Raw genomic sequence first — 25600 nt, forward strand, 5'->3', positions numbered from 1 at the left:
ATCAAATTAAAAATATTATTATTTTACTAGTTTTGCTACTAGGAATCATGCCATAATTAAATTAAAAAAAGAAAACAAAAATACTAAAACTGAAAGCGTTGAAATCTTTTATTAATTGAAAGAAACATCAAATATGTACCTCAAAATGGAAAAGCTTGAATGGAAATACTTAAATTAAAATCTCAAATGGAAAAAAAAAAGAAATAATTTTGCACTTCATAATTTTCAATTTTATCATTTGAATTTTACATTTGGAAATTGCCGTTTGACATTTTAAGATTCAACTTTCTAATTTTGATTTAACCTTTGGCTTTTCATTTTGACTTGTCACTTGTCAATGTAAATGAGGAGGCGTGGCCCAAAGGCTGGCGGGGGGGGGGTGAGAGACTTCCAGCTGACAGCAGCAACAAGCGGGCTGTCACGTCAGACTGACGCTTACAATTTCCGTCTGCTATTACACCACTAAATTCACATCTCAGACTTTTTTAATGCGAATTAACTGTGTAGAGTTTGAATAGGGGCAGTTTTACGAAAAATTGATGGTCAGTTGCACATTTTCTCCGATGTTGACATTGGACGTGACAGCCAGCTGGTTGCAGCCGGAACCGCTTGCTCGCCTGCCAGCCAGTCATGCTCGAAGACTCCGCTGTAAGCTGGAGGTCTCTCAGACCGGTCTCGTAATTAAGAGGATTTTATATCACCGTTGACGTATCGTTTGTTTAAATATCACAACACATGTCCACCATAAGATCAACGGGAATCTGTGGATTGCTGTCTTTTCGGCGTTAAACTCCACAAGCGCCTGCAGGCTTGACAACTTTGCTGGCCGGCCGTCACACACACACAGCACACACACAGCGCACACAGCGCACACAGCGCACACAGCGCACACAGCACACACAGCACACACAGCGCAGCACTCACAGAGTAACTACCCTTCTGAAAAAGGGTAACTACCCTTCTGAATAAGGGTAACTAATCATTCGTTAACCTTCTGAAAACAGTAACTACCCTTATGAAAAAGAGTAACTACCCTTATGAAAAAGAGTAACTACCCTTATGAATAAGGGTAACTAATCATTCGTTAACCTTCTGAAAACAGTAACTACCCTTATGAAAAACAGTAACTACCCTTATGAAAAAGAGTAACTACCCTTATGAAAAAGGGTAACTACCCTTATGAAAAAGGGTAACAAGGGTTATTTGGAGAAAATCCTGCATTCATTACCATTAATTGAGGTAAGAAGAAAGGCTCAATGGATGATAGATGAGTTGGACTTCTCAACACAGAGCCACCTGCTGTCAGAAGTGCTCTAAGTTGTGAATGATCACCCATAGCAATTTTGCCATCAATTAAAGTGACAAGAGGTTGTCCGCAGGAAGTCGCCCTTCTACTGTGTTAAAGCACCGACATGGAAGTGGAAATTAGCCTTGTGGAGTGCTGGCTGCAGCAACACAGTTGTCCTGTATGTGCCAGATAGTGCCACTGCAATTAAGAGCCAAGCTTGTCTAATGGGGCAGTAACATGAAGAATATGTGGAGGCCATCACTGTGAAAGGCTCGACAGTCTGAGCTGTATAGGCTCTGTGCTTCAAATAGACACAACCATGCAGGGGAGTTCAGGAGCGTAATACTGGGCTTTCTGGGAATGTGGCCCTTAGACAGAGACACATCTATTTTCACACTGACTCTTAATCCCCATGCACAACAGCAGCAGAGACCCGGGAGCTGCACTGTTACTTAGCCATAGTCTCATGTATAATGGATGATGAAATGTGTTGGATGACTTCAGCGACTTTTGCTCTTATGATTACAGCATGAAAAGCAGTGTGTTACCCAGCTGCATTGTGTTAGGTCAGAAACAATTGATGTGGTAGGTTGGTAAAGCCCATTGGGACGTTGTATGTGATACTGGCGTACATAACTTGACTTTGCTTGACTCATTGTTCAGGGTCAGCACCAGAAAGCATGTTGTGATTTTTGCCCATAAACCATTACAAGTTAATGCCTGTTTTTTAATGTTGGACTGTCAGTCTGTTGGTTCAACACTTGATCCTGACTAAAATATCAACAACTCCTCAATTGATTGCCATGGAATTTGGTACAGGTATTCGTGGTTCTTAGAGTATTGACCCTAATGACTTTGGTGAGCCCTGAGTTTTTTTTCGTTTAGCGCCACCAATTGGTGTTAAAAATTTCACTTATTCAGTGGAGTATCACATCATCTTCTATATTTAGTTGCTCAATTTATACACTACCGGTCAAAGGTTTTTTTTATTGCGTACATTTACATTTCACTCCATTATAGACAGAATATCAGCTTAGATCAGTTGCATTGTTTTTAACCAGAGCTGCAGTTTTCAGATTAGATTATGTCCTTACATAATTGCAAAAGTGTTCTCCAATGTTTTTCTAGTTAGTTTTTCTTAAGCCTGTATTCCAGAGATACGAGACAGTTTGAAATTCCACCTTAGAACCAGAACAAAATGCAAGTGGGAAATTCAGCTGCAATGTTTTTCACCCGCACTATTTATCAGATAGTAATCTGACATATTGCAGTGAGATGGTAAATGTGGCTAGTAATTGTCTACTGTATTCTGTAGTTGTAGTCCAAGGGCAAACAAAACAAGGTGTGGAATGAAAAATGCACAATTATATGGCTTTCACAGTTTACTGTTACTGTAGATAGACAACTCATGTTTTTCCGCAAGTTGGCTTGGGAGTCTTTGGAGCTTTGGTAATGTGCCCATCTTTAATGCATGTCTTCACCTTTAGCGGTGTAAGACATTGTACCCCTCCACAGGTAACCCTGTCGTGCATTGCTGTTAAAACAGAATGTGGCATTGTTTGCTTAAATGAGCATAAAATGCTGTATTGTAGCAGGGAGGGAATACACAACTGCAACAAATGATTTAAGGTTGCGTGGGTTTCCTGAGATATGGCTGTATATTCGGAGAGAAATGTTCACTCAAATACTATAGATCACTTCACCAACCCGCTGCATAATGAAATGAATGAATGAAACCTTTGCCAAGTCCACTTTTACTATTATCTTTGCTGGCTTATCATTAACATCTGTGCTTTATTCTTCATTCTCACAGCTTGACATACGGCCGGCAGTTGGCTTGCAAGTGCCTGACAAGGTAACCAGGGCTTGCTAAGGATAAAATTATCAACCTTCAGCACACCTCCATGCACAGGTTTCGCTGTCTTGTTTTTTTCTACCTCTTCAATAAAGAACACGTATGTCTTTGTAAACTGCACAACTCGTATTCCAGATGAAGAGAATAGTTGTATTATCCTCAGTGTTTGAGCAGAGTTTCCTCAGCAGTATAGTCTAAATGGAGCTGGAGACCTGGCAGTAATGGATGTCTTGTCTCCTGGGTTGATATTCTCAGGCTGAGACTCTGTGAGAGCCAAATTAATTGAAACCACTGAGGCTGGGGGAGTTTTGGGTGCATGAGAGGGCAAGGGTAAAAGAGACGGTGTACTGGTGTTTGATATAAAACGACCCAACCTTTTATAGATGCTGTGTTTTTTGAGCTATTGTGGTTACTGTTGAGCCTTCTTAATTAACAATAAACATTTGTTGTTATAAGTGATTTAAAAGAACTTTCCATTCCAGACAAGTTGTAAACAAACCAGCTGCTTAGCCAGATTGTCTAAACTAGTTTTTTTGGAGGTAAAAACCAAACGGGAGCGCACCCAAAATGTATTTTTGGCTTCAGCTGTAACAATTGAAGGTTTAAGCAGCCAATAACAGTTCTTAGCTATACTTAATTAACGTCCATTCTTTTATTTATTTCATTGTGTAATACTAGAATTTATCCATCTGCAGTTTAATTTCTAGAAAGAAAATTGAAATGGTGTAACGCTAGTTATGTTCCTCAAATTGGTCAGCCGTAAATGACAGGAATGATGGACAAAAGAACATCAGAATTGGAATGCTCATTTCAGGAATCCTCTCAAGTATGACATGTAAATTATATCCCTAGCCTTTGCTTTCCTTTTAACAGAGACAACGATTCAAAATTTGTCTGAGGGTTGACATTTCCATAGCTTTGGTTTGAGTTCATGCTCAGTTGACATTATGATACGGAGCCTTTGTAATGCTCTTGTGGACCTGCGTTGTGTACAGGGTTGGAGTTGGATTCACCACGCCTCCCGATACGATATCATCACGATACTTATGCCACGATACAGTATGATTGCAATGTTAAACATATTGCAATATTTGCCGTATAACGCAATGCAATATATAACTTTTTTTTCCAACTTCTAATTTTCAAGTGATGTCCCTAAAAGGAAACTTTGTCAACATCTGTTTTATCTAAAAAGAAACATCTCTCTTTTTTGGTTGATCTCACTTCAATTTTATTGCTGCAAAATGGGTCAAACTGACCAACACATACAGTATATAATAAAAGATCGATACTTGGCGTCAGTGTATCGATACAGTATTGCCACTGAAAATATTGGGATACTATTCTGTATTGATTTTTTTCCCCCACCCCTAGTACAGGGATTGTATTGCTCTCTAAGAGGTGATTTTTGCAGTGCATGACCCTTTAGCAGTAAAAATCCCAAGCTATTTGCATTCTGAAATTGAAATGTCTCAGCTTTCAAAACAGGTGTTGTGGTGCCCTCCTTTACTATTTGTACACCCAGCCAATGTTGTTAGATTTTCAATATATGTAGCTCTGTCAACCCGCTTTTGTTCAGAGTAGCTGTCGCTGTCTGAGAATTGACCTTTTGACAGAAATGCAATGAGTGAGATACAAGCTGTTTTCTGGATCTGGCTCCTTTTTTAAATATATATATGTATTTGTGTACATGTGTGTGTGTATATATATATATATATATATATATATACGTGTGTGTGTGTGTGTGTGTGTGTGTGTGTGTGTATATGTATGTATGTATGTATGTAGATGTATGTATATGATGTATGTGATGTATATATATATATATATATATATATATATGGCATGCCGTTTAGGAAATAATATATTATATGAAGTTATCCATCTGAAATATGATGAAAGTCATATATGATGACGTATGAATTATGGAATGAAAGTCTGATTATGGAATGAAAGTCTGAAATATGGAATGGAAGTCTGAATATAGGAATGAAGTCTGAATATATGGAATGAAAGTCTGAATATATTGAATGAAAGTCTGAATATATGGAATGAAGTCTGAATATAATGATATGAAGTCTGAATATATGGAATGAAAGTCTGAAATATATGGAATGAAGTCTGAATATATGGAATGAAAGTTGGAATACATTGAAGAAATGTCACCAAAGGGATACCTTTCTGAATTCACTGGTTTACAAAATGGCATCGGCTGAAATAGTCCAATACTTTGTTGAACTGCAGGGTTTTTTTGCAACAACTGGTCATACTCCAAACGACACAAACAGTTGGAAATAGATAGCGTCACCTTGAGGATATATTTCCATTATTGCGATTCTTAGTGCTTATAAGCAATCCTGTTCAACAAAACGTTGCCGAAAGAACATTATGCATCATTCTTGAAGGAATTTATGAGTCTCTTTGGGAGATGTCGGCAGAAGTAACACTTCAACTGGAAGCTAATGGTGTGGGCACTGGATACGGTTACCAGTATTTTGGCCCGTACATGCATTTGCCAGGGTTAATAATCTCTTCATTGCTCAAAATAGCTGACACTAGATTCCTAGCCGATTCACTCATAGGCTCCACATTTGTTACTACTGATTAATCAGCCACAACACAAGAAGGCGCCAGCGCCGTAATGACGTCAGCTTTCATTCCATATATTCAGCTCTCGATTTCCATATATTCAGACTTTATTCCATATATTCAGACTTCATTCATATATTCAGACTTATTCAATATTCAGACTTTCATTCCATATATTCAGACTTCATTCCATATATTCAGACTTCATTCACATATATTCAGAATTCATTCCATATATTCAGACTTCCATTCCATATATTCAGACTTTCATTCAATATATTCAGACTTTCATTCCATATATTCAGATGGATAAACTTCATATATTATATATTCCTAAACGGCATGCCACATATGCATATATATATATATATATATATATATATATATATATATATTATATATATATATATATATATATATATATATTGTATATATATGTATGTGTATATATATGTATGTATGTGTATATATATGTATGTATGTGTATATATATGTATGATGTGATATATATGTATGTATGTAGTATGTGTATATATATGTATGTATGTGTATATATATGTAGTATGTGTATATATATGTATGTATGTGTATATATATGATAGTGTGTAGTGTATATATATATATATATTGTTGTGATATATATAATGTATGTGTATATGTATATAAATATATGTATGTGTATATATTATGTATGTGTGTATATATATATATATATATATATATATATATATATATGTAGGTATTATGTATGTATGTAGTATGTATGTATGTTGTATGTATGTATATATATATATGATGTATGTATGTATGTATATATTTATATATGTATGTGTATGTAGAAGATATATGTTGTGTATATATATAGATATGTATGTGTATATATATAATTATGTATGTATATATTATATATGTATGTGTATAGATATATATATATGTATGTGTATATATATATATATATTATGTGTATGTGTGTTATATATATATGTATGTGTGTTGTTATATATTTATATGTATTGTGTATAGTGGATATAATAGTGTATATTTATATATATGTGTGTTATATATGTATATGTGATATATATGGTGTATTATGTGTATATGTATATATATATGTGTGTATAATAATGTGTATAGTATATATATATATAGATGTTGTGTATATATGTGTATATGATATATATATATAGTGTGTATATATATGTGTATATGTATATTATATATATGTTTGTTATATATATGTGTATATGTATTATATATAATATGTGTGGTGTGTGTATATATATATATATATATATATATATATATATATATATATATATATATCACTGCACAAACCAACCTTCTATTATTAATTTAAATGAATCTGAGGTTTTGCGTGTATTAGAAATGATAAGCAGCAGAGCCGATGGCTCCCCAGTGAGGTGAGGTCTACTCCACGGTCCAGCCCCACAGTAATAAAAACAGAGAATAGTGTACTCCTTTACTTAATTTGCTACAAAGATCAGTATCAGAGTTTAATCCAATCTATTTATCTATCTCATCATGGATTTGGGAAAGTAAGTTAACTAAGCCACACAGCATTTTAAAAACATTTCAAGTGGACAGTATGGATTTTTAAAGGTGAACTTTTCAATTTCAGCCACCCAGCCTGGAACAACAGTTGTATGGCGTCCTCTGTGGCCCCGGAGCAGCTTTCCAGTGTAACAGAAAACAACCTTTATGATATGGTCAGGGTTATGGGCCTGTACCTAAGATGGCAGTGTGCCATCTGAGAAACATAGCATAGCAGTCAGGAGGGTCTAATGAAAGAAGTTATCCAGTTGCATTATGGGAAAGGTAGGATGAAGTGTTTAAGGGGCCATAGGGGCTGCAATTGCTTCATTTTTGATTGTCTTTTCACCCAACTGTATGCAGGTTTATCAATTTGATTTCCCTTTTTGTCAAATAAAGTTTCTACTTTGATATATAATCCCACATAGATTTTTCCATAAATTAATTAAGATATGTATTTGAAATTGGTTAAAGCAGCTGTTAGAGGAGCTGACCGTTAACACGCTCATGTAGCTTAGCATAGAGACTGAAAACACCTAATCAGGCTCTGTCCAAAGGTGACAAAACCTTTCTAATTAATAGATCACCTTGTTTGTCTCAATTGTACAAACTATGCTTCCTAAAAATCCCTCACTGACTCAATATCATATTTCTTTCTTCCATATGGTGTTTTTTTTCACCCCCTCATTTATTATCATATCAAATGAAGAACACTATTGCTCATTTGGCCTTCGCAATTAACACCCATTAATCATTTTTTTCTGTTTTGTAAAGAAAAACAAGGCAAACAACTCATCATGTTGCAGCTCATCCAGTACAAGAGACGCTATCTATGAATTATTTATTTTGTCTGTATCATATTCATTTTAAAATGCTTTTGTAATGATTGTCCTCAAGCTATTGGCTGCACTGTGTGTGTGTGTGTGTGTGTGTGTGTGTGTGTGTGTGTGTGTGTGTGTGTGTGTGTGTGTGTGTGTGTGTGTGTGTGTGTGTGTGTGTGTGTGTGTGTGTGTGTGTGTGTGTGTGTGTGTGTGTGTGTGTGCGCGCCGTCGACCGTCTTAGACCCTAGTCTTGCTTCTCCAGACCCTTCTTTAAAGCGTGCCAAAGGAGAGTCTGGCTACTCCTAAACATGCTCTGGTTTATTGGCATTTCTTTAAACCAATCAGTATCATAATGGGCGGTGCTAAACTCTGCAGAGTCACTGCAAAATAGTTGTGCAGAAGAAAACTCAGATTGGACAGATAGTCTAGCTATCTGTCTCAATTTACATTGCAGAGATCTGAGGAGTAGTCAACACTAGACCTCATACATCCACCAAATTAAAAATTCCAACACAAAGAAAGTGGAAGGAAACGGAAAATACATGCATTCGATGGAATTTCCTACAGCACCGGAGCAATCCTGGAAGTGGAACCTGTAGTATATCGACCACTTAGACCCCCACATGTATTGGCCTTTGTTGTTTTGAGAAGCTTTGAAGGCCTCATTATTCTTACAAATTAATTTGACACTTGAGCATTTGGCACAAGTTGCAGGCTGTAATCTTTGCTTTGTACGATGTCTCTTTCTCCTAACAAGTTAATAGACGGGCCGTCATTTGATCCATGCACTGCTGCACAAACGTGAAATGCACATGAAAGAGCTATTGTTAAAGACAATATCGGATTTAATCCATGTGTTAACCCAAAGCTGGTGTGTACAGAGCATTCCTGCAGGCTCTCACTGAGATTGACATTTTTAAAATCTCCTGAGAACTGAGACCAGACTTCTCTCTTCATCAGACTTCTTCCAAGAAGCCGCCAATGGAGCTTCTGAAGAGATTCAACCGTGGAAGCAACAAAATGGCATGCATTTTTTATGTAACTGTATTGTGGGGTTTCGTCTTAAGTTTTTCCACACTTCCTATTGAAGTCTCTCACTGTGAGCCTCCCGGCCTGATATAACTCTTTGTAGACTCACTCCCAGGATGTCAGGGTGGATAATCAGACAGCGACACATCTGAATTGTCCTGCAGTGATGCTCAGTCAAAGCCTTGTCAAGAAAAGCAGCCGCTGTTTACACCCCACCTTTACTAAAATTAGTCATTTGCTGTGTGACCTACTGGAGGAAAGATGATAAAATCCCTCTCTCTTGTCTGAAATACCACAGCTGTCTCCCACATTATTCAGTTGACTGACAGCTGCAATTGCCCTGGCAGCAAGACGGCCAGGCGCTGTCGACAGAAGCCTGAGTAGCTGTGATGATACTGTATGGTTTGATGAAGCGGGTGTACAGCATCAGCAATTTATGATTGAGCCTGTTTTTCTTCAGCAAAATTTGTTTTGGTGTTTTTTTTTTATATCACACAGAGAGCTGTCATTGCATTGCATTGAAAACTGTAATTTTGAGTGGACGTTTTTTTTCCCCTCAGCTTTTGTTTTCTTCTTCTTTTCCACGGGTATAAAACGCCCAGATGCTCACCAAAACACTCTTTTCCCGTGGATTTTAATGTGCTCAACTGAGGAAACAAAGATGGATTGATTGTTTTTGGCGTCATTGTTATTTCATTGTCTTCCTAACTGTAGCCAAGCTATATGTCAGCCTTTTAAAGTAATCCTCAAAGTAATTAGGATACACAGACATTCTTGGATTCTTTTTTTTTTAATGACTGTCAGTTAGAGAAGCAGTGTTGGCCTTTTGTCGAAAAATATACAGTATGCCTGACAGATTTGTGAAAGTAAAGCATAATCATAGCCTGTGCAAATGCTGTGGGCACAATGCGGTGCACAGGGCCCCGCGCCTGTTTTAAAAAAAAGAAATGTCGGTGTTTATTCAGTTTGTACAAGCAGGGTTCATATGTCACATAACTGCAGGCCAGAGGGCGAATTATGAGGATAGCAATGTTACTGGCTCTTACAAGTGGCTCCGTAGAGAAACTTAGCGACGCGGTTTCTTGTGGGTGGTTTGTTCCTTTTAGCAATCTTTCCTTTGAGTAGAATATTTATTTATTTTTTAACCTGTCCTGCCTCGCAGCCTGGTATACAGTATGAGGAGCTGAATACCTTGTTGTGCCAGGCAGATTTTTACTTTAACAGAGTTTTAATATACTCTTTTTGTCTGTTTTATTATATATTCATGATTTGTCCTACGGCGGGACAAGGGGACAGAAATGGGGACAGAAATGGGGACAGAAATGGGGACAGAAATGGGGACGGGGGGCACAAACACCACACAGACACCATAGCGAAGGGACCATACCTGCAAGAGAACGGGGATGGGGGGTGGGGACAACGGAAAACAACAGCGGAAAACATTTGCACAAAGCAACAAGACCCTGCAAGAGAACGGGGATGGGGACTTGGGACGTAGGAAGACAACAAACAAACAACAAAAGAATGACAAAGAGACAGCCAGCCAAACAACAGCAATAAACAGCTGATATAAGAAAACAGCTTAGGGACAATGAAAAGTAGAAACAGTCAAGCAAAATAAATAAACACCACCACAGCAAACAGCCATGACAAGAATAGAATAACAGTAGAATAACAGTAGATTGAATTAAATAACTTAATATAAAGCATAAAGATTAGTTTTACCTGTTGATAACCACGGACAACCTACATTTGTTTAGTGTGTGTGTGTGTGTGTGTGTGTGTGTGTGTGTGTGTGTGTGTGTGTGTGTGTGTGTGTGTGTGTGTGTGTGTGTGTGTGTGTGTGTGTGTGTGTGTGTGTGTGTGTGTGTGTGTGTGTGTGTGTGTGTGTGTGTGCGCCTGTTGCAGAATGTGGTTAGATTGTGAGAGCAGGACGCTACAACCGTGACCTGCTGACACCAGCGGCCGGCAGGATAAGTAGAATATTTACAACGAAGCATAATTATTATTATTATACAACATATACTGTATATGATTGGTAACTTAGACAAATAACGTAGATACTGTATCCTAACAATAAAACATAGCTTCAAAAAGGGCTTATTGAACCAAAAATTAATGAGGGGACTTCTGCTGATGACTTTTTTTCTCAGTTGTAATCATTTTCAGACACGTGGGGCTTTGACTGGTCTTTCCATTGAATGGAAAACAGATTACTGACCAGCAAATGCATCACTTGTACTGGGGGAAAAAACTGGAAGGAGAGAAAAGGCCTGACGCAACACAGTTGAATGTTTGGAGGCCTGGAATTTTAAGCCATAAATTATTTATTTGTGGCACTTTAATGAATGTGAAAAGAGGTTCCCTATCATTCATAATCTGTACAGCTGCCGTAATGTGACTCTCTCGCTGTGGGCACTTAGTGGGGTTTCTAACAGGCCGTGCGATACCTGAGCATGGTGAGAGGGTTGGAATAAATGTTCAGTGCATGCAGAGATAGAGAAAAATATGTTGTACTATTTCAGGAGGATTTTCCAAAAAGTACAAAAGGGCAATAAAAAATAAAAATCGAGTTATTGAGAGTTTCATCTTTTCTTACTCTCCAAAACCAAAATATGAGTAAGAGCTTAAAACACGCACGCACGCACATTCATGTTTGAAGGGAATGCAAAGTATACTATAATAATTACCTGCTGGACACGAGGGAGGACATAGATGAATGATGACACAGTAATGACACATCATCATTCTGAAGTTGTTCCACATCCCAATAAAATTGCAGGATGTAACCCCCCTGCCTTGTGACACACAACTACAGTAATACAATTCTCACTAAAGACTAGGGTTGGGCGGTGATACGGTATACGGCGGGGTCTTAAAAATAGCAGCGGTTTCAGTTTCAATACCATCATTAAAAAAATGCAATGCACTTATATAGGAGACAAGGATTAAATATGAAATATAATTTAGTTAATGCCTAAAAATGCTGTGGTTGCTCACAGAGTGACCTGGTCTCGAAGAAGAACACAACTTCTGCAGTTTGGCAGTATGGTGGTGTTTCAGTATTAGTGTTTGCTATTCAGTTTCTGGACGGTGTCGGCACAAGCCAAGGGTCTGGTGACGGGAACATAGGGAGGAGGTTTAACGGTGTAAACGGTCTAAATTTGGATATCGCCCAACTCTACCGAAGACATTGAAAAAGTAACGTGAATTGTCCTCGATTTATCACTGACTTATTTATGTGTTGGCGCTTGTTCCTTGGGTTTGCCGTTGATGCTATATTTCCTATGTGGATGCCCCGTTCTACATGTTAACTACCAGGTCTTATTCAAAACAAGCCCCTGCTGCTTCTGCTGCCAAATTAATAAAATGCATAGTCTCGCTTTGCCAGACCCTCCTCCAAAGTGCCCTTAAGGAGGGTCTGGCTTCATTCCCATTTGAGGTAAACATGCTCTAGTTTAATGGAATATTTTTTAAACCAATCACAATCGCCATGGCCGGTGCTAAAGTCCTCACAGAGCCACTGCAAAATTGTCGTTTGAGAGAAAACTTTGATTGGACAGATAATAGGACTTGTTATCTCAATTTAACTTGCAGACATCTGAAGAGCAGTTGACCGTAGTCCACATAAATCCACCTAATTTTAAACACAAAGAAAGTGGGAGGAAATGGAAAATACATACATCCGGAGGAATTTCCTGCAGCACCGGAGCTGGAAAAGGAAATGGGCTATAACATGCATTACTTCCTCAAAGAGTCTTTATATTAGTCCGACCAGACATCGTGTTCACAAGTCTTTTTTCTGACTCAACCATAGGTTGAGTCTCCATAATGTTGTGTGAGTTGATTGTTTTGGTAAATGACACTGATTGGAAGATGGCCGTGATTATTTAATTGCACGTAAAACTGTTTCCATGGAAAGCTTTGGATGTGTAAACGTTTGCAGAATGGCAAGACTACCAAAATCTAGGTTAACATGAGTCAGAAAAACACAGTTTGCAGTATATATAGTATGTATACTTATTGTGTTAAGTTGTGTTTTTATGAATTGTAGTTTTGGGGACTGGGAACTGAAGGTGCTAAGCTGAAGGCCTTGTTCTGTGTACAACAAACAGGCATCCAAATTCAAAAGTTTACTTTTACTGACTATGCTGATCTTATTGTTTTTAGTTGTGTGTGTGTGTGGGCTTAGTCATCTCATCCCTCTTTAGTCCCTGACAGCCACAAACCCCCCATAGCCAAGATGGGTGCCCAACCAGATAAAGGGGTAATTAATGTTATTGATTCTTTTTAAATCAACACCCTTCAAAAGCTTTAAAATCAAATTTGTCAGCCCTAATTTATTGATATGAAAATGTCATTGATTTTTTAACTAATTTCCCTCCGACACTCCACCCCACTACATCAACTATCATAATTACAAAATTAAAATGTGCTTTATCTGTGTGGCACATAAATTGATACGGGGAGAAACTAATAATAAGAGCAACAAGAGCCCACAAATCCATGTTGTCCCAAACAAAACAACCAATGGCAGAAGCCAATATTAGAATTATTTTTGCTCTGTATGGCAGTATTGAGACCCCCAACGGAGATGCCTTATCACTTTAGCAAAAAAAAACACGGGGTAAAAATCTAAAACATAAGAAGTTATTTTTTGTCTCTATATTGCTTTATGTTTCTGGTCTGACTGAAAATGTGAAATATGAATGAATAGTTGCTGCAAGCTTAAGGTGAGAATTTGGCAGAACCAGAGTGAGGTGGCTGACCATGTAAAGGCACCCCCGAGCAGGTGGGGGTTTGGTGCATTGCTCAAGAGCACCTTGGCAGTGCCTAGGACCATACTTTGGTCTGTATGTGGACTTGAACCAGCAACCCTCCGGTTTCCAACCCAACTCCTTACAGACTGAGCTACTGCCACCCCCACATTACCTAGCTACTGCGCATGTCAAACTCTCAATAAAGATAGTATAGAAGTGAGATTTCTCACTCTGTAGCTAAAAGAAAGACCAAACACACAGGGTGAAAAAATAGACAAAAGTCAAGACATAACTGCACAGATACAGATATAATAATACCCCACTTACATTTTCATGTCTTGAAATACTCATGGCCGTTAACCTGAGTGAGAGTAAACCTGAAAAGATGAGCAAAACAATTGGCTCCTTCATCGGCATCGCCTGGTTATTTTTCCGGGGCTTCCTCCCTGAATGTTTTGACTCAAATGTAATTTTAATTGTAGCAACACAAAGTTTAGGTGTGCAATGATGAGGATTTTGTTTAAAGTTTACGTGATGTGGCGTTTACAGTTCATGGTTCAGGGTGAAACACACAGAGCTCTGAAGCAGACCCGTGCATCGCTTTGTGTCCACTCTCTGTGAAAATAGAGATGAGCAGCGCGGCTTCTATGGTCAGTGCACCTTCAGGTAATTATAATGGGCGCGCTCTGCTGTGGGCATGCTGTGGCAGACATGTCGTGCTGTGTCCGTGCTCCATGTATTTTTGTTGTTTTCCACCACAGATGTAAAGCAGCGCACAGCCGCTTCCCTAAACTTTGTCTCATTCAAATGTTTGTGCCATCTAACTAACATCTACAAATGGGGCTGCTACAATGAAAATACACTGGCTATTAACAAGCTGGGCTAGCCAATAACCATTTTGCATTGCATTCAGTTTATTAAAATGGCTAAGAGGACCTCCTTAAGTCCTAGAAATGCCCCTGGTCGCACTTGACTTGAATGCACATTATTCACTGTGTTAGTAAGGTGACGCTTGTTAGCGGCTTAGCTAAACAGTAGTAAGTAGTGTTGTAATGAAACTGCTTAGACCCAAGGGTTATTCTTCTTCTGCTATTTTTTTGCATTAAAACTCATATGGCTTTTATTCTGGAATAGGACACCTGTTACGACAAGTGTAAATGGGGCCTTTATATAGTTTATATAGTTGTCCGTTCAGTATGCCAGTACTGTGGAGACGCTAGGTTAAGTCTGAAAACGTGTCAACAAAGTTTGGACTGGCCATAAGAAACAAGGCTAATAATATTCTAAAGATGTTGAAGATGCTGTAGTGTCTGCTGACCGGGTTTTCAATGGTTTTTACCTGGAGAAAGGCAGAGAGGAGGAAGAGAAAATTGTTACTGCAGAAAAGAAAAGTGATGAAAGGCCTATACCTTTTTCACACATTGTAGCAACTAGCCTCTCCTGACTATAAGAGAAATGAATGTGTTGGTCAAGGTGTCTCATCGACACAGGCTGGTGTAAGTCTGTCAATGTGAATCAGATTTCGTCCAAGATGTTGAAGCTCGTTATTGGTCTTACATCATTGTATTAATATAGAATCGGAAGGTACTGTAGCATGCAGTTGGCAAAAGTTTACATGGGTACAAATGTTATCCCCTTCCTGTTAGAAAAAGGTAACATTCAGGCACTGTAGATACCAAGCAACATTAACGGTATGTCATACCTCCAATTTTAAAGTTACAGTTCGTAGCTGCCGCCCCCATGAGGAATTCTAACAAGTCACATCTACGTCATCAAGCTCAGTTGGAGGCTGCGCAGTAATGCTCATCACTCACTGAAAAAGGGCTTTTAATAGACTTCACTGGTCTCTATCCAGAGCAGCAGGATCTGTTGGTCCATTTCTTTAACTGTCTATGGTAATCACTGAGTTGTGGTTGTGATGGAAAATTAACCCGAGAAAATAAAAAAAAGAGTACACGAGTACTCTTTTACTAGAACTCGTGTACTCTACACGCTTGCAGCTGTCATTGTGTTCATGAAAATATCAATCCATACATTTTTTTCTGTGGCTTCACATTCAGAATCCAGGTGTGTGAACATGTTCTACAAGTGCAAATGAAATGTAAATTGTATTTGTACACGTGCAAATTTTAACCGGCATTCCACAGTTCTCACATTGTATTCTACAAGCTCTCACCTTTTGCACCATATTTCCCTTCATAGGAATTCAGCACTGAACAGTTATATTCAAAAAAGGACTTACAGTCATTATAAATACTAGTGGTTAATACTGCAGTTTTAACACATCTGTGAGGATTCCTGTGGAGGTGTAAAATACCCATAAACCACGCCCTCTTTGTCCCTCCCCTCAGGCCCCTCCTCCCTACGTCAAAACGTGACTGAAGTTGAACAGAGCCTGTGACAATTAGTAAAAATCTTTACGCTTAAAAAAAAAAAAAAAAGTCACTGAAAAGACACAGGCATCAAGAAAAAATGTAGATTGATATTGAAAAATGCAAACAAATGTCAAAGTGAAATAATGTCAAAGGATTGTGAGATTATTACTTTTTGATTTTTTTTCAGTGCCAATATTTTTTCGGTTTTAATTTCAAGTTTTATTTTCAATACCACAGGTTACTGTCACTGATCTAGCTCCATGTTTATGGGAGTGGTGAGATTGAAACATGAAAAGCAATGAATTGTAAAAGGTTAAAAAAAAACGAGTTGGGCTTGTAATTATTAGTGGGGTTGTTAATGTGAAGCTAGTCATTTGATTCATTGTTAACCTAAAACAATATTGATTGCTGGAGCTTTAAGGATCTCATGCTACGGAAAAACAGTTATTATAAAAATGTTTTTAGCCACTTTTCAAGAACTCAAAAGTTCGTACTAATGCAAAGTCGTCAAAAACCAAGTCAACAGTGTTTCCAAACCGAATGTCGGGTTGCTTGAGATAATTCAATTCAATTTTTATTTATAGTCTAACATCATAACATCAGTGGATCTCAAGACACTTTACACATAGAGTAGGTCTAGACCACACTCTAATATACAAAGACCCAACCAATACCAGTAATTCAAGAGTCACAGATTTAAAAATGCAAAGTCTTCCAAACAAGTTCTCAAAGGAAGCTGGTTCTGGCAAGGTTCTATGTTTTCCTCAATGTCCTGTTACCTATTTTTTCCACAAAAACAACTCCTTGTTGTAAAAATGTTTTTCATTTGCTTTTCACAATAAAAAAGGCACCTCCCTTTGGATGTTTACAGTGCAATCTTGTGAATATAGAGTGCACAGCGCGAGCAGGGCTCTATCCACCTGCAGAATCAATCAGTCTTTTTGTGATAGCTCTACTGGAGTCTGTCTTGCTGGAAACCGAATTACACTGAGTAAATGGCCTCCATGGTGCCAGTGCAGACATTCAGGTCATTATGATTAGTTTTCGTGTGGGTCTAGAAGTACGTGTTTGTGATGTCTGAGTTATTATTTGTAATAAATATAATCTCTTGTGGAAGCGCACTTTCATAATCAGAAAAGTAGGACTGATGTTTGTTCCTAAAGTACATGTAATGTTTTGGTTAGTCCTCTGTATGGATTGTCTCATTTGTGGGAGGAGGTACTGCTGCTTATCACAGTAGCCTTCAGTCATACAAAGGCTACACCTTTTGTAGTCCTTGTTCTTCAAAGTAGGCAGCCCCTGAAATGGGTCACGGCTGCTGACACAATAAAAGCCTTGTGATAAGGTTGTGTGCTGAATGAGGATCTAGGGATCATTACAAAGCCGTATGCCCCTGCTTATTGACTCTAAAGGGTTTTTGGAGTTTAAAGTTGCCATTCTAGCCTGCAAATGTCTCTGTAAACTGCTCACTCTTGAGTTAAAGATGAATAAAATGGTGAATAAACCAGAAAATAAGCCATTGCTTGCCTGTGTTGACTGCTTACCTTTCTGAATCATGTTACATGTCCAGTTGTCAGCTATTTTAACTTTGTTGAAAAAGCTTTTGTGAGTTGCTTAAAGCCAGGGTTGGGGAGTGACAAAATACAAATTGGGATTCAAATGCAAAATTTGAAGTAAGATGTAATTGAACACCATTCCGTTAAAGTTGAAATTGGTGGTGTTACTCTTGTGTCTTTTAAAATAGATAACTTGAAGGGTTTACTTCATTACCTCCTCCAACTGCAGGTTATGTTCGGTTCGGTTTGTTTGTCAGCAGTATCATGGGAAAACCACTGGCCCAATCGTGTAGCCTAAATCCTGCTGCATCTTGCAGATTCTATCCTGCTCCAGAAATATTCTGGGCGTTTTAATCCTCATGTATATAAATATTACAAGGACTCTCAATAAATCCCCTCTCTCGCCTTCCTCTCTCGCACTCCTCTCTCCCTCCTCTCTCTCTCCTCTCTCCTCTCTCTCTCTCTCTCTCTCTCTCTCTCTCTCCTCTCTCTCTCTCTCTCTCTCTCTTTTAGCAGGCCAAGGGCTGATGGTGTCTTGGAAGAGCGAGCTGACTCCACTTACTCTGTGAGTACTCATCATGGAAACATGCTTGTCTGTTGGGCTTCGTGATTTATCACATACTTTAAATGACTGTGAACATAGCTGTTTTTCCAGGTACAGGAGCTGTGGTAGCATACAGTACTGGTATGTTTCTGGAAGTGTGTGTGTGTGTGTGTGTGTGGGGGGGGGGGGATGAAATAACATTTCATAATAATGAGTTCAGCTAAGGGATGTCAATTTTTGGTTAATTATGCTTCTGAGAGCATGAAAAAATAACCTGTAACTAACCCATTAATTTTTAAGAATAAAGGCCAAGTGTTAAAAACGCACATGTAGTTGGGCCAGCTTTTCTGCTCTGACTTCCTTGACTTTTAGCTCATCCTTCTTCTCAACGTGTTTTTTAATGCATTTAGTTCAACACATTCTCATTCTTCCCAAAAAACAGTTTGCACGACAATTTGTAGTATATCTTCCAAAAATACGTCATTACAGTTGAGTTTTGCCAAGAAAAGGAAACTATCTCACAAATTATCACTTAATGTATATGTTCTCTGTCAATTCACGTGAATTATTATTCAGTACTGAACACTTTGGGGCTCCATACAGGTCTGTGGTGAACAGTCACTTTATTAGTCCAAATATAATCAATTGATCCTGGTCCCATATAGCATCCTTTTTCACACACTTCCACATGGCCCTACCTCAAGAGATGCACTGACAAGGTCTTTACTTTTTTTTTCACTTTACTTAATTGTTAGGTCTCTTTCTTAAAACTGAAAAAAAAATAAGACATTGTCAATTTACAGTTACACATAAAATTTTGCAAAGATTACAACTTGCCGGTCAGTTAGGTTCTTTGAATCTTTAAGCATTCATAAGTATTCATCAAACAACCCTGCGCTTTTCACTCCCAAACTACATGTTTGGTTCTGTTTGCTGAGTCTGTATTGAATTGACAGGATGTTAGCTTTCAATATTCTCCACCTTCTCTTAGTCAATAAGTAATATGCACTTGCACAGTGAGTGACAGTTTGCTACCCCAGCCAGCTGCAGCACACTCATGCTTCCTTGTGGCTGACTGGATTTAAGATGAAATGTAATCTGAGATCAGGAGGCTTTTCTTGATATTTACAGCCCGGCACCTTGTTTGATGAAACTGAAGCCTAGACAGATAAGACATGTTCTAATATGAGCATTATTAAATAATTACTGCAATGAGTGAGGCTATATGTTTTCAGGATATTGGGGCTCTGAGCCATGATAATGTGGTGTCAGGTTGATGTCTTTATGGGTGCCGTGTGTTATGCTGAATTTCACATTTACCATGGTATGCCCAACACGCTTTAATTACCTCTCACAAGGCTGCTGAAGTTAATTTCTGTAGTCACATGTTCAACCAATTACTCAGAGTGTAATGAAGTGGAACATGGCTCACCAGAGTTCACAGGACACCTTCCACCTCCCTTTTTTGTCTTAGCCTAGTTTGGCTCTCTCAGAGCGGGAAGCTAATCATCACTAAACATTAAAACCCGGCAATACTTCACTCTGGATACATACATTTATCCGTGTCAACATCCATTCCTCCTTTAATCATTTCTCCACAGCCATCTCAATATCACAGGCTAGTAAGAGAGGCGGGGGAAGCACATTATCTATGCCGAGGTGTTACAGTGTTAGGGATTATCCCTGACGGATAGTTTCCCTTCCAGGCACCATTAGCTTGGCCTCATCCCATTTGGTATTTCCAACACCTGCGACCACCATCCACTGGGCACAAGAATTATTACCATTGTATTTTTTCTATGGTATATAAATTAATCATGAGAATCACAAGCAACTACTTTAAATTTCTGGGCTGTGACCAAGAAACACATCCTCCCCAAGGATGGCAAGGGCCCTATGCATCATTAAAACAGAGTTGTGCTATCTGACAGAGGAGCAGTGCCAGCTCCCTCACTTATACACCTTACGGGATTGTGGCCTTTGCATTTCCACACTATGCATAATACTGTCTATAGCTAAATGCAATCAGGTTGCTTGAGTCTGTCTTTGAATGCTAAATGAACAGGGGACATGTGTGTGGAGGAGGAGACGAAGTAAACTTGATCAGCTTGAAAGTGAAAGTGGACAGCTGACTACAGCGGACATAAATTAACATCGATCACTGGGCAGAGCATCCGCTAATGACTCATGGCTGCAGGGGCTTGTTAGACAACCTCTGCAGTGGACTGTAATGGTTCCCATATTCTCACAATCCACTAAATACAAATGGTTATGATTCCTCAGTGAGCATCCTGATATTGACAAAATATATGTCTTAGATTCACATGCATGAAGGAATTATGTGGGTATTAATGTAGGTATTACCTAGAAGTTATACTTTTTATAGAGCAATTTGATGCACCTTGTGCTAGAGAGGAGTAAGCGCTTCTGATTACAAGTTTCTAAGCGATTTAAACTCAAATTTAGGCTAAAAATTGCTAAGTCATAAATATCAAATCATTCTGATCCATATGAAGAATGTCATACTCTTTCTTATGTATCCTTTTTATAAAGTCGCTTACTGTAACTGTCGGTCAAAACCATGAGACCATTATCAACATGCATTTGTAGTCTATTTTGACTCGTTCTGAGTTCCTCCACTCACTTGGTGCTTGGCAAGCACATCTGAATTTTAAAACATATTGACTTGTAATTACTTACAGGTGCTGGCCTAAAACAGTATTGATTGAAGATCAGCGTTTTGACAAAATTGCTGGAAAGCATTTTGCATCGATTTAAAGTTTCTCAGAGCCCAATAGAAATGCATCTAACTGTAATTGCAATATGCAGCTTTGTGTCATTCACTTAGCACCCATTCATCCAGCACCTTAATCAACATATAGTTTTACCTTTGACTCTAACGGAGGATGAGAACAGCACAAGGCGGAGCAGTTTATTAAAGCAACATGTCAAGTGGGTCAAAAGAATGTATGAGTCTTCTTCTTATTAAATGGATGAAGTTTCTTCTTCTGAAATATATACCCAGAAAGTCTCATAAGAAAATACATCAACCAAACCTCCCATTATTGATCAATCCCTACATATTTGATTGAGACCTGTGACAAGTGTGTGGGCAGGATGACAAACAAAAAGGCAGAAGGTTAAAAAAACTGGAAACCAAATCAATAAGGATGACTGACAAGATGAAGCTTGGATGATCAGTATTGTGCCCCCTTGGCATAAATAATAGAGGGCAGAATAAATCGACTTCACTCCCTATATGCCTAATGCTTTTTTCTCCCTTCTTCCAGTCATGATTTGTGATTCTTCTGGTTATTTTGCATCCATCTGTCGGCAACAATTAACTACAGGCACTAACACAGAAAAGGACATAGCTAAGAGACATAGAAATAGGTTTCCTGTGGAAGTCGCACTTTGGATTTTATGTTCTGTGCATGAAGATGAGTGTCTAATCATTTGGTTCACAGAGTGTACCAAACAGAAGAAAATCATCTAACATTCTGTACTGACTGGTTTGGGATGAGTACACTTGCGGTCACGACATGAGAGAGTTTATTTATTAATGTAACCTTTATTTAACCAGGTAAGCCGTTGAGAACAGGTTCTCATTTAAAATGGCGACCTGGCCAGAAAAGCATAACCAAACGGACAACACATTGTTTCACATTCAGTACAGTACAAGAAAACAGAATACAATAGGCTACATAAGTACAGATTAAGCAGGCATTTCAAAACCGGCACAAAGTAAGGTGTAAGGAAGTTGATAAATGTTCAAAAGTGGTATGGTGATAACACAATACACATGAATAGACAGTCTATAACACTGCTGAGATGTAGTAAAGAGTCCGAATACGTTTCAATTGTGGTCTAGTTAGTGATGAGGATCTGTTACAATGCAGAATATATGAATAAATATTCCATATGAATGCTGAGAAGGAGTGAAGTCAAGATACAGTTATTGCAAATTGTAATCTAGTGAGTGATGTGGCTCAGTAATAATATAGTCAACACAAACAAACTGTCTGTCTAAATGCTGAATATTGTAAAGAGTCAATACAGTTAGTGGAAGTATTTGTATAGGTAGTGAAGTAATAACACAGCATATATGAAAAACAGTCTAAATGAATGATTAATGCTATGATGAAGTAAAGAGTTTATGTACAGTTTGTACAAAGTGTGGACTAGATAGTGATGTTAGTCATCGTAGCACAGTATACATGAATAGACCGAACTATATAAATGCTGTAATGTAGTAAAGAGTCAATGAACAGTTAGTGCAGGGTGTGGTCTAACTAGTGAAGTAGGGCTGGGAGAAAATCAAATATCACAATATTTTTGACCAAGTATCTCAATATCAATACCTCAACGATATTGTAATGTTGACTATTGGTGCTTTCACAAAATATTTACACAGTGAAATATTTGATTACAACAGTCTGGTAAGTTCATGAAATGACATCATTAACTACATTGTTACTTGTAATATCATTTGACAAGGTTGGCCAAATTATAAAAGCTTTATTTTGTAGTTTTAAATCGATGGCAATAGTTCTTGGCATCATGATCCATGAGAGATGTTCTGTCTCTGATTTGCCCACAGAACGATCGTTTTTCTCTCTCCTTCAGTTCAATTTGTCTGCTTTTCCTGTGATATACAATCTATCGTACATGAATACATCACACATTTTGCTGGAGTAAATATGTTGAACAAACAGTTTTTAGAAAGCTTAGCATTACCTTTGGCAGGCTGCTCTGCTCATCTGTTACTGTTGCTGCGAGCATCTTTTTTATTTCTTTTTTTTCCCTATGCTTGACTTGCTCCTGGGAGATAGTGTAGCAGTGATATGTAGTATACACTAAATATCAGCTCCCCAGTATCAGCTGCTAGCTGGCCCTTCGGCCCTTGGATCTTGGTTCGACTTATTTGGTTAAATGAATTATTAATGGCTCGCGGATTTTCCACAAGTTCCAGCGTGTGTGTTTTTTTCCCTCTCCAGATGCTTGTTGTAGACTGCATCTCCTCATCTCCACAGCGCTCATCTGCCCTCCTTTTTCTTCCAGAGCCAAACGGAGCAGTTTCTGCCCAGGAAATATTCTCCACTCTCTGGACTGGATGGGAAGAAGGAGAATCTTTGACCTTGGAAAATGAAAATGCTGTTGCCATGGGAACTGTTGATCCTTCTGTCACTCAAAGAGTGCCTGGCTGGTGAGATGCCAAGTCAAGCCGCCTTTTTCATGACACACCTGATATGCATGCATCTCTCACAGGGAGGGATTGCCTCTGTCTTATGCATGTTTGGATTGTTTCATTTGAAAGGGCATGATATTAGTCTTAGAAGGTACCATTATTTCAGCAGCTTTTGTATCTGGGCAAAATCTTCTACCAGTTTTCAAAAGAGAGTTGCAAAGCATGGCCAAATCTGTAGATTTGACTTCAGTTTCAAGAGCGTAGCAGAGCATTTCAGGGCAAATAGGAATCACAGAGGCAGACATGGGAAGTTAGTGGTGTTTTTGAATTCTATTTAACAGGATAACAATGCCACAGGGTAAAGGGAAAACCGCCTTGTGTCATTCTAAAGATTGGCTAATATATTTACAGTTTAATCTCAATATTTAAGTGCAGCCAGAGTTTAAATGTTCTCTTCAAATCCCCTTTGATAAACATGTTTTACTGTTAGATTCACATGTCAAGAGATACCGTGCACAAATTCACTTTCTGTGGTCTTTTTATGCTTCCCTTTTTTATTATGCAATTTTCTTGCTTTATGTCCAACTGCAGCCACTTACATAAAATGTGGTTAGCACTATAAAAGTCCACACTGACTCTTTTCTTAACACTAATGTATTCTGAACTCTGTTCAGAGGAAACAAAGATCCACTGTGTGCCGAGGCTCTTCTTTTTGCTGAAAGAAAAGCCGAGTAACATTAGCGTTCGGTTCCGTTATACCTGCTGGAGTTCAAATCAGAGCTCTCAGAGCTCTCATTAAGAGTTCAGTGAGATTTAATGGTGACAGTCACCATTGACAGATATACTGTAAACTGAACTTAAGCAAACCGTCTACAAGTCATCCCCAAAAAACAAGTGGATTCATTCAGCATATGGTGTGAGGATTTATTGTTTTGTTATTTATGCTTCCATTTCCATTGATTTAACATCTCATCTCAAGTCAGCAGTGTATATCTGTGCAGCCTGCAAACACAAGAGACAAGAATATGCAAATAGCAGCGCATGCTGTACTGTACATCTATACTATATACCCGCTATGAGCTCACATTTGCACGCATTCCCATTAAAACAAATTAGCATGTGTTTGTGTGCCGGTGGTCAGTCCAGTTGGTGGGTTTACAAGGCAGCCCCCCCCCCCCCCCCCCCCCCCCCCCCATGATAATTTCCCAGGTGAAATAGCCCGTCTATTAAAGGTTCATTAATTTGTTTAAGGACACCGCAACCCGGGTAAAAATGCAGTCCCTCCCTCAGAGGCAGGGGAAAACAAGGCCCTTTCCTGAAGCAAAGACTCCCACTCTCATTAGGATGATGATAGCAAAGATGATGATACGGGAGGGAGCGCTCTTTGTCCTAGTCAAGGTTAGGGACAAAAAAGAAAGGGCAATTTTTCAAGAGCAACAACGGGGTGCAGCTTGGCATATGAAAAAGGGAGGGTGGACACAAGTGTGTGAGTGTGCATCTATTGAAGAAATGTTTGATTTCACGGGAGTAATTAGTGCAACATCGGTTAATTACTCTTGTGTATTGATAGTTTGGCTGGAGCTAACCAAGACAACAAGCTTGACTGAGCAGATATGCATGCACAAACACCATGCATATAGACGGCAGCTTTGCAGGCTCTCTAATTATTCGATTATTTCCAGAGCAAGGCAATACTATGATATTGCAACTCCCATGTAAATACCCTAACCAAGTTATTGTACTTGTTCAAGATCATAATGAAATAAAGCATAACTCAATTAGCCATTTGTGTTACTTGTCAGTCTTTCTAATTAGTCTTGACGTGTAATATACTGTAGCTTAGACCAATTTACATGTATAGTATGTCGGTGTTTTGATTCTTCAGAGTGACCAGATACAGAGTGTGAATAAAGCGTAGAAGATCTAGTTCTCAGTGAATCACCTCTTTAAAAACAGTTGTAACTTCTCCCAATGTTAACTACACAGCTATATCAGGGGGATATCATTACAACAGTAATTGCAGGTTTCAATAAAAAAAAAAACA

The 25600-nt window shown here is 38.5% G+C and overlaps 1 protein-coding gene across 2 annotated transcripts in view; it reads left to right on the plus strand.

Annotated features, from left to right (window-relative positions):
* cntn6 (contactin 6) overlaps positions 1-25600 on the plus strand; it is a 101585-nt gene that overhangs the window by 30852 nt on the left and 45133 nt on the right. For both annotated transcript variants that reach the window (XM_032514006.1, XM_032514007.1), the window contains exon 2: positions 23430-23574. In XM_032514006.1, coding sequence (XP_032369897.1) covers positions 23514-23574 — 61 coding nt within the window. In that variant the 5' untranslated portion in view covers positions 23430-23513. The remainder of the gene's footprint in view (positions 1-23429; positions 23575-25600) is intronic.

Source organism: Etheostoma spectabile, chromosome 4 (assembly GCF_008692095.1).
Source record: "Etheostoma spectabile isolate EspeVRDwgs_2016 chromosome 4, UIUC_Espe_1.0, whole genome shotgun sequence".
NCBI lineage: Eukaryota > Metazoa > Chordata > Actinopteri > Perciformes > Percidae > Etheostoma > Etheostoma spectabile.